Source organism: Berghia stephanieae, chromosome 4 (assembly GCF_034508935.2).
Source record: "Berghia stephanieae isolate SIO BIC M18660-M18661 chromosome 4, UCSD_Bste_1.3, whole genome shotgun sequence".
In the NCBI taxonomy this organism is placed as follows: domain Eukaryota; kingdom Metazoa; phylum Mollusca; class Gastropoda; order Nudibranchia; family Aeolidiidae; genus Berghia; species Berghia stephanieae.
Genome location: NC_088363.1, coordinates 19,695,111 through 19,705,430, shown reverse-complemented (window position 1 = coordinate 19,705,430; position 10,320 = coordinate 19,695,111). Strand labels below are relative to the sequence as shown.

The following is a 10,320-nucleotide window of genomic DNA, read 5'->3' as shown; positions in this document are numbered from 1 at the left end:
TTCAACAGTCGTGACGTCACTTCCCTCGTAATGACGCAGGGTAACTTAGTAACTGGTTCTAAACTATCGGAACAATGGCAGACGCCCTTATGAAATACTTCTCCGACGAGCATAAAAGTGTGTCAAGTGTTTAGAGAAGAAAAACATACATCTGATCACATGACATGTGAAAATGTTCCAGCCATCATGAAGAATAAAAAGTACTGATTTTCTTAGTTTAGAACCAACCTGCTCGTTGCTGGGCGGACGTGACATCAGACTATTGAATCTTATTGCGAACTAAGTTATAAAAATTAGCAAGTTGAGTTGCCCTACATTGTATTAAAATTTGGATTTTATATCAAATCTGTCTATTGAGTTCTATCACTTTTTATGGGTCAGCCTTTTGTGTCATAAAGTAAGTGTAGACATTTCATAAAGGGAATAAGAATGGAATTAATTTGTAGAAACCAACAGAAATCCTTATATTTTATTTCAAAGACCGAGGTCAATGACAAAAAATATATTTTATTATTCCTACCCTAACAACACAAAAAATATGTCATTGAATAAAAGCTCTACCATAGTTATTGGGAATTTTGGATTTTATTCTGGTGGTGGAAGCTTTTAGTTGCAAGGGCACTTGTTGGTGGTTGACGGGAACTTGTTTTGGTTTTGGAGATGGACAATACCTGACAGAGGAAGAAAAATACTACTGGTAAATAGATGGTAATGATGATGATGATGATGATGATGATGATGATGATGATGATGATGACGATGATGATGATGATGATGATGAAGACGATGACGATGACGATCTACTCATCGGTAAGAAAGGGTAGTGGCGTATATTGTATACTGTGGAAGTTATGATGATGATGATGATGATGAAGATGATGATGATGATGATGATGATGATGATGATGATGATGATGATGATGATGATGATGATGATGATGAAGACGATGACGATGACGATCTACTCATCGGTAAGAAAGGGTAGTGGCGTATATTGTATACTGTGGAAGTTATGATGATGATGATGAAGATGAAGATGATGATGATGATGATGATGATGGTGATGATGATGATGATGATGATGATGATGATGACGATGACGATGATAGTGGTGGTGTGGTGGTCGTGGTGGTGGTAATGGTGGTGTTGGTGATGATGATGATGATGATGATGATGATGATGATGATGATGATGATGATGATAAAGATGATGGCGATAATAAAATTGAAATCTACTCTTATTATAAATGCTATTATCTATTCAATCGCCCTGCAAAACGTACCACCCAATCCCAGCCTCAAAACTCATGATATAAGTATAAACATTTAATAGTCTTGGATCCAACTTTTGGGATGATTCAACAATATTTTGAGGCATATATAGACATTTGGTTAGCTGATCTTGTATTAATATTTGTGCGCAATCGTTTCACAGCGGTATTATGTCGAGGAGAACATCGTGCTGAAAATTTTATTTAAAGCTTAAAAGAAAACAAAACCAAAGAACATGGGTTTTTATATAGCGCAATATCCAATAAACGTGCTCAAAGCCCTTTACAAGGGTTCCTAGCCAACACTGAACATGTTGGACAAGACATGATGCCTGTTAGGCGTTATTACAAGTTTGCGGACAGATCAACGTTGTTGATGGCCAGGTTCTCATTTTACACTTGAGTACGGTGAGAGAATGTGAGTAAAGAGCTTTTTCTTCGGACTAAGCTATGCGTCGCCCAGAGAGGGACTCAAACCTTGGACCTTCCGATCCGAAGGCGAGTGTCATTCCACAAGACCACATAACCTCACATAAAATATAACATTTGTAATCAAAACAAATGCTTATCTACATTGAGAAGAGAGAGTTTTGTTTCTTAAATTTTCAAAAAACTTAAATGTATTTATTCTGATCATTTAGACTTTGAAAATCGATACGTTTCTTTTATCTAGTTTACTTCGACATAACTCAAAACTGATGCGCTGAGTCATACAAGAATCGACAATTGATTGATTGATTCATTGAATGATTGATTGACTAATCAAATGGGGACGTATTGGTTAATTCATTGAATAATCAATTGATTAATTGAATGATTGGCTTATTAATAGATTCGTTTAATAGTTGGCTTATTGATCAATTCATTAAATGATTGATTCATTCATTTAAGGGTTGATTTATTGATCAATTCATTGATTGAATGATTGACTTATTAATCGAATGGTTGACTTTTTTATTCGTTCGTTCAATGATTGATTGATTCGTTTATTGGTTGACTTATTGAACAATTAATTGAAAGACTGATTTACTAATTGAATGGTTGACTTATTGATCGATTCACTTATTGAATGATTGATTGACTTTTTAAATGTTTGACTGCGATGACGGACCTGCCAAGGCCCCTTGGAATCCTGAGTTGTAGTCAGTGGCAACTTCATTCATGACGTAATCATCCTGTCTGTCGTTGTAGTTGTCATTCTGGTCAGGACCGCCGACGAGAGCACCCTGGAGGATTTGACCACTTACTGACCTGCATTGGATAAAAGACAGGAAGCGAACTCTGTATAACTTTGTAATAAGTTTTGTATGGAATGGATGTAGATAGATACCGAAATTTACAATGAGGTGTTAACAGGGGCAAGATAAAGGAAAGATAAGGTATTTCAATAGCCCCCGTTGAACCTTCAGTTTATGATTTTGCTTGAGCAAAAGGCTTCTTATCTTAGTCCTTCCGAGCTACTAGGCCAATGTATCTGGAGTTTATCCCGGTTTCTGTAGCGTGAAACGGACAATAGCAATTTCTTGCTACCCTTTCGATAGGACGCTAGTCTATAGCAAAGCACTTTCCGCCAGATCTAACAGATCCAGCTACCCAAACACTGCTGGGTGGACAGGGGGGAGGGGGCAGAAAAAATCTTGACCGCACCCGGATCGATCTCGGTCCCTTTGCTTGTGAAGCGAGTGCTCTACCAACTGAGCTATCGTGACCTCCTGAACAAAAGGCTTAGCATATCTTAATTACTTTTTGTGCATTTTAGCCCGGTTTTATAAAGACACTCTTGAAAGTAGTGGAAGGGGATTTCATTTTTTTCCTTATTTCGGCAATGCCTAGCCGTTGACAAGACCATGTGTTAGATAAAGTAAATTAAGATAAACCATTTCACCCCACCCCTCTCTTTCCTATTAGAGGCGTGGCAATTTCTAAAGCGGGTTTATCCCTTTTAATCGTGCTAAGTTAAGTCTTTAGATTGCATCTTATAACTAAATCTATGATTCAGCAAAAGCTTGTATCGATGATTGATTATTGATTGGGGACAGTGTGGTCAGCGGTACGGTCCTTGCTTCGTACACGAAAAGTACCGAGTTCGACAACCCGCTGCTCTGTTTGGTCTTGAGCAAGTCACCTCGCCCTGACTCAGTGAGTTATTCCAGTCTTCCTTTGGAAGAGATCCTTTAGACAAATGTCCCCTATTGGATGAATAAAGGAAATTTTATTTATTTATTTATTTAACATTATAAAATCCGCATAGCCAAAAGCAATGACGTGTTACATACGCTCCTCTATGATGTGGGTGCCTAGGGAATTTAGAACCGTATCCAATCTCATAACTGAAGCAACCTCCGTCATGACGGTTGTCTCCTAGAAGGTAGTTGATTTGTTGAACAGCCCATGGTCGGAGTTTGTCCGTCATCACGCCATCCTCAGCGGCCACCAGGGCAGCGAAGGCCGCGTTACCTGTGTAAAAATTGTTGTTTATAAAACATAAAATTAAAACAACTTTAAAGAAATAATATGTTTTGCCGTAATACTCTTCAACAGTCGTAACGTCTCTTCCCTCGTAATGACGCATGGTAACTGGCTCTAAACTATCGGAACAATGGCGGAAGCCCTGAAGAAATATTTCTCCGACGAGCATAAAAGCGTATCCATTGGAAAAAAAAAAAAACATACATCTGATCATGTTTTGACTTTTACACATTCAGATCACAAAACAAAATTTTAGCCAGCATGAAGAATAAAAAATACAGATTTTTTTTTTGTTTAGAACCACGATGGCCGCCGTTGCTGGGCGACGTGACATCATACTATTGAATTCAATTTTAGCGGTTCTAGGGATAATCGCAGCCGGGAAAATAGGTATGAAAATAATGTACTTTATAAAAATTGTCGCCTTTGACTCAGGTAGAAATGAGTACCTGTTTACTGCCAGAGGTGGATATTTTAGAAAAGGCAAAGTTAAGAATTTCATCTATGAGGCTTCTTTTCCAGTATGAAATTGAATTTTGGTTTCATATGACCTATTTCCCCAAGCAATCTAGGCATGAAAAGTCACATTGACCTGCTCTATAAGAGTGAATAAAAGCGTGGCAATAATCTGGTACAATTGGATGATATAATATTAGGGTGACAAGTTATGTTTATCGTTGACTTTATTTTTGATAGGTTTTAAACAGACTTGAATATCTATTTACAGAGAGGGAAAAAACGAACAGGGATCAGACTAAGTCATTCACGTGTAGGGGCATGTGCGTTAACATCAACATCGCTACCCCCATTACCAGTATGTATTTTTCTTTAGTAATAATAATAATAATAATAATAATAATAATAATAATAATAATAATAAATAATAATAATAATAATAATAATAATAATAATAATAATAATAATAACCATCATCATCATAATAATATATATATATATATATATATATATATATATATATATAGAGAGAGAGAGAGAGAGAGAGAGAGAGAGAGAGAGAGAGAGCGATTACGGTTGGTGTCAAACAATAGATAAAAACATATAACATTGCCCCCGTAATATATATATTATATATATATATATATATATATATATATATATATATATATCATTTTTTATTATTTTAATATTTACCACAATGTTGGAGCCAGTGTACATCGATGTTTCAGGACTTTCCAGCCATCGTCAGGACTGTGTGTTACATGAGGTTTGTTGTGTGTTGTTGCTTGTTTAACTGGTTCCGTTTGTAGTTGATCAGTAAGTACTTCCGTCTATGTGGACAAGTACTGTACATCTCATTTTTTCAAACACTCTCATGAAGCCACATTCAACACGACATGTACAATATTTGTATCCAACATGATTCAATATATATATATATATATATATATATATATATATATATATATATATATATATATATATATATTACGGGGGCAATGTTATACTTATGTCTATATATTGTTTGACACCAAACATAATCGCTATTTTGGGCATCGTGGCACAGAGGTATGAGTTTTTGTTTCGTACCCAGATGGTAACGAGCTCGACTCCCCATCGATCTGTTTGGCCTTGAGCAAATCACCTGGTCTTATTTCACTTTGCGGCGCTGAACTGCGACTGACGCCTAGATTATTAAATGTTTCCCTCGGAATAGACTACGAAGACAATAAGTTTGACCTTGGAAATGAATAAAGAAAAAATCTTTATTTTTTTTTTTTTTTTCGCTTAATAAATTACCTGCGTATCTGTTGGCGCCCCATTTGTCTCTCCATGCCAGTCCACAGGGTGTGTAGGTCATACCACCACCTGGGAGCCACGAATTGAAGAAAGCTTCCATGGCACCTTTGTAAGAACCGTCTTTCGTCTCTTCATACAGGAGAGTCTAACAATCAATACAAGTGGATATTAAAATGAAATACATATCGTATCTGTATAATGTGCTTCTCGGTCATTCATTGAAGTCCGAATGCTATCACCATTTGGTACAGTGAATATAACCAGTCGGATGGTGAAAAGGTTTGAACTGAGATAAAGCCAAGTTTAGTTAAAAGGTCAATTTTTAAAATCAAAAATGAGTTCTTGTCATAAATGATTAAATCAACCCTTTTTGTATCTCCTCGGGAAATATCAAAGCTTAATTTCACTTCTAAATGTTTTTTTTACAGCCAATCAAGTTGAAAAACTTTGAAATTTGAGAAAATGTTGTTAGATACCTTTCCCATACATTTGATCATAACTTCATGAAAAATCATCTGATTTACTTCAAATAAAGATTAAAATGCTCTGGGGGCATACTCTTTCAGAAAATGAAAAAAAAGCAAATCCAAAATTTTCACCTTCCGACTTTTTTGTCATGAACTGATACATTGTCATCCTATGATATGGTTGCCACTCGTTTTTGGACTGTAGGTCCTTTATTCGTTATTCCCTATCCCCGTCTACGCAGGGAAGCGTTGAGTCCTTGGAAAAGGCAAATAGACTGTTGAAAAGGTGCTTTTATTTCCATTGACAGTTGATAATATTCAGTCTGACTGAATTAATGGGTTTATTGAAAGACAATAAAAAGAGAAGATTTAATATAAACCACTCTTCATCTTATTGGTATTTGTATAGGGGTCACTGGGAATGGGGATGACATGATTAAATTTAGTATTCTATTATAGGCAATACTGACTGGCGTCTCGACAATGGTGACATCAACCAAATCAGTAGCAGGTCAAATGAGTAGAATAATGCAAACCATAATACGATGGTTGGATAAATGTAACCCACGACCTCAATCATCATAATGTTGGGGTGCGCCAGGTACCAAAAATAAAATGGTTAAAGTAAAAATTACGTATGATTTTTTAAATGTTTAGAGTTCTGCTCATTCTTTCAGTAAAGCTTTTTAATTTTAATTAATGTCCTAATCTAGAATTCAATCAAACTGGCGTGCACATATTTGCCGGTCTGATAACCCAATTCCTTATGGTCTCATTGTTGCAATGGAAATCCCAAAATATGACGCAAAATATTGTCCATCACAACAATGTTAAACTACGCGCATAAGTGGCTTCGGATGTCAGACCTTCATATGTGTACACGTCGAGTCAAACTCTTAGCATTGGGGGGAAGCGTGGCTCAGTGGTACGGTCTTTGCTTCTTACCCAAAAACTACCAAGTTCAAACTACCCGCCTTGTTGTGTGGCCTTGAGCAAATCACTTCGCCTTAGCTCACATTTGCAGCGCTGCACTGCGTTTGACGCTTGGGTTAAAACAGTCTTCTCCTGGACTAGACCCTAAAGACAATCTTCCCCTTAGGGATGCATAAAGGGAATTAAAAAAAAAATTGAAGCTAAGGGTTATCTCTTTTGGAGATTTTGTAGGGAATTGGTGAAAAATAATGTTATGGATCGACACTTAATATGTTTCAGTCTTATGAAAAATGTAAACAAGAAGCATCAGAAAAGACAATCATCTCCTAGTTTTAACAGCTTCTACTGAGGAAATGTGTTTTCCTATATTTTTTCCATGTTGTGAAGTCTAATTATCTTCTAACTCACACTGAGAGCAATTTTCCTTAGATTATTTCTAGTAAAATCTGTATAACATATAATCAACACCAACTTTAAATTCAAATCACAATAAGCAAATCACAAACGATTAGTATTTGAGACACGGTCTTTACACATTGTAGGCTACGTGGATATCAACATTCAATGGAATCTAGAAAAACTTGACATCTCTCGGAATCTAGTAAATGAAAGTGTTCTTTCTCATTTTTCTTTTTGGTTGTTTTCTTTTTTTTTTTGGCCTTGCCATTTATATTACTCATCGTCAGGTATTTTGCGGCTTTGTGGTCTTGTGGTATGAAACTCGCTTTCGGATCGGAGGGTCCTGGGTTCGAGCCTCGCTCGGCGCATAGCTGAGTCCTTGGAAAAGGCTCTTTACTCACATTCTCTCACCATACTCAGTTGTAAAATTAGTACCTGGCAGTTAACAGCGTTGTCTATGTCGTAAAAATATATAATATCGCCTAACAGGCGTCATGTCCCGTTCTACATGTTAAATGTTGCTGTTGGTCAGGGTCCCCTTGAAAAGCGCTTTGAGCACGTTTAGTGGATATTGCGGATATATATATAAAAAAAGCTCAAGCTCATATTTCCAGATGCGAATACTTACCTGACATGCAATCCTTTTGTCATCCCAGCTAAGAGCCCAAGCTGTGCCAAGATCGGCGTTAGCCTTGGCGTCGTTCAAATATTGGCTGTCCTTTGTGGCTCTGTACAACCACACACCTCCATTGCACATCTCATCTTTGTCTCCAGATGATCTAGAAGCAGACATACGGTAAAATTAGTCGATATAACCCGACATGATACACGAATAAACCCTTACTATAAAATTGCCTGTCATTATTGAATATACTATTTGCATTGACAAACTGTCAAGCCATTTACTATAGATCTAATGTTTATACGCGCTTTCACTATATCATCATTTTGATCTACCAACAAATTGATGGGGTTTACTATGAAGCATTTCGCAAGACAACAAATTGTGAAGTTATTGAATACATTCTCCTGTTAGCGAGACGTTAAAAAGATAAGACAGTATCCAAAATTTTTAATTTTCCAAAACAGAAATAATTTTTAAATGCTAATGATATGAATAGAGCGGGAACGCCCTTAATACAGTAGAACTTACCCATAGAAGGGAGCACTTCCATGGAAAACGCCCCTGTGGGCTTTAGCAAATGCGTACAGACTCTTGGCTTTGCTCAACAGTTTATTTGAATAACCAGCATCTGATGAAGAAGGGATGAAAGTAAATTTTTGCTCAACCGATAAGTATCATAAGGACCCATTTTCATTGAAACGATTTATTTCTTTTCTGGTTTGATGCTTCAAGAATTCAAAACTGTCTTATATTTTTTTTTCTTCCAGGGCACAATGACCTTTGGTGGAAATGATAGCAGAACCACCTTCGGCATAGTGTGATGTATAATTTTGTTTTGTTTTTCATTGTTGATGTTGTTTTCCTTCTTTTAAAATAGCTCTACTAAAAAGTTTCAGAAAAACACCAAGCACACGTGGAGTGTATGACTAAGAACGCATGGCTTTAGAAAGATTGGAATTCGATTTGAAGTAAATTCAATGATCTTTTGAGTTAATTTTATAAAAAGCCTCTTGTGAAGTATTCAAAAAATGTTTGACAACGATTTAAAGAAAATGGCTTTTAAACTGATGTTTGCATTGCAAAAATGAAATTTCCTTGATTGATTCAATCATATTATGGATAATCTTTGAATATTTATTAAAATCATTATCTCTTTTATTAACTAAAAATAATCCACAGATTTCACTCCATAGACGAAAACAAACGACCAATATAGACTTATTGCGACTATACCTTTATCCTTGAAAAGAATACTTCCTGCAGCTAAAGCAGCCACCGTCTCGCCAGCGATGTCACTGCCTGGGGTTCCACGATTGATCTTGAGACAAGGCCTGTTCATGTGCATGTCTTCAGGACGGCCCCAGTACGCGTGATCGGCGTTGCCATCTCCTATCTGGGACGATATTAAATCACAACAAAATAATAAAAATTAGCATATATGGCAGTTAGTTGTATAGCGTTTAACATTTGCAGTATCGAGCGTCATTGTTTGTTATAGTGATTTGTAACTATAAAATAAAAAGATGCAAGAAAAGTACATATTTCAAAAGATCAACCTTCCGAAGCTGAATAAGCAAATAATATAGTAACAAAATTTATTTACTCATAATGAAATATACAACTTAACCATCTGAAAAAGTGTGTATGAAACAGTACCAGAAAAGCAAGAGAGAAAAACACAAGGGGGAAAAACATCCCAAAAAATCAGTCTTCTGACTGACCTGGATGAACCTCAGATCTGATATACAATATTTAAGTTGTCGCGACACAGCTACATTTTAACAGATGAGTGAGGAAATGAGAGATGTGTGACTATGAAGGGTTAATTTTCTTCATGTGAGGAAAAGCAATTGAAGAAAATAGCATAGGTAGATAAATAAGGTACTGATTAAATAAAAATACAAATTATGAATATTTTGATAAATAGATGATAGGAATAGAGATAATAAGATAAATAAATAAATAATTAATAAATAATAAATAAATAAATAAATAAATAAATAATTATAGAAATAAATATAAAGAAAAAAGCAAGTAATCAAACAAATATGTCAATGCACTTTTAAAAATATCATTCATTCCAAATTAAAATAATTTAATTAGGTTACCTGGACAACAAGTTCCTGCGATCCCTCATTCCAGGCATTGGAAAAGTAGTCCGTTGCCCATTTGATGGAGTCGTACATCATATTCATTTGCCCAGCCTTGTTGTAGCCATCCTTGAACTTGATGGCTCCCCAAAGCAACAGATGAGCGGAGGAAGCCATTGGCAATCCGAATTTTACATGGTCGCCAGCTTTTATCCAGCAAAGAGAATGAAATGAAATTAATATATGGTACAGTGAATGACATAATCAGTCGGATGGTGAAAGGGTTTGAACTGAGATATGGCGAAGTTT

At 36.0% G+C, this 10,320-nt stretch overlaps 1 protein-coding gene across 3 annotated transcripts in view; it reads right to left on the bottom strand.

Moving 5' to 3' along the window:
• Window positions 1-435: 435 nt before the first annotated feature.
• The window catches only part of LOC144970182 (endoglucanase A-like), a 15,497-nt gene continuing 5,612 nt past the window's right edge, over window positions 436-10,320 (bottom strand). For all 3 annotated transcript variants that reach the window (XM_078909559.1, XM_078909558.1, XM_078909560.1), the window contains exons 6-13: window positions 10,030-10,217; window positions 9,155-9,314; window positions 8,450-8,549; window positions 7,925-8,075; window positions 5,498-5,642; window positions 3,547-3,727; window positions 2,382-2,521; window positions 436-671 (exon numbers count right to left, since the gene is read on the bottom strand). In XM_078909559.1, coding sequence (XP_078765685.1) covers window positions 607-671; window positions 2,382-2,521; window positions 3,547-3,727; window positions 5,498-5,642; window positions 7,925-8,075; window positions 8,450-8,549; window positions 9,155-9,314; window positions 10,030-10,217 — 1,130 coding nt within the window. In that variant the 3' untranslated portion in view covers window positions 436-606. The remainder of the gene's footprint in view (window positions 672-2,381; window positions 2,522-3,546; window positions 3,728-5,497; window positions 5,643-7,924; window positions 8,076-8,449; window positions 8,550-9,154; window positions 9,315-10,029; window positions 10,218-10,320) is intronic.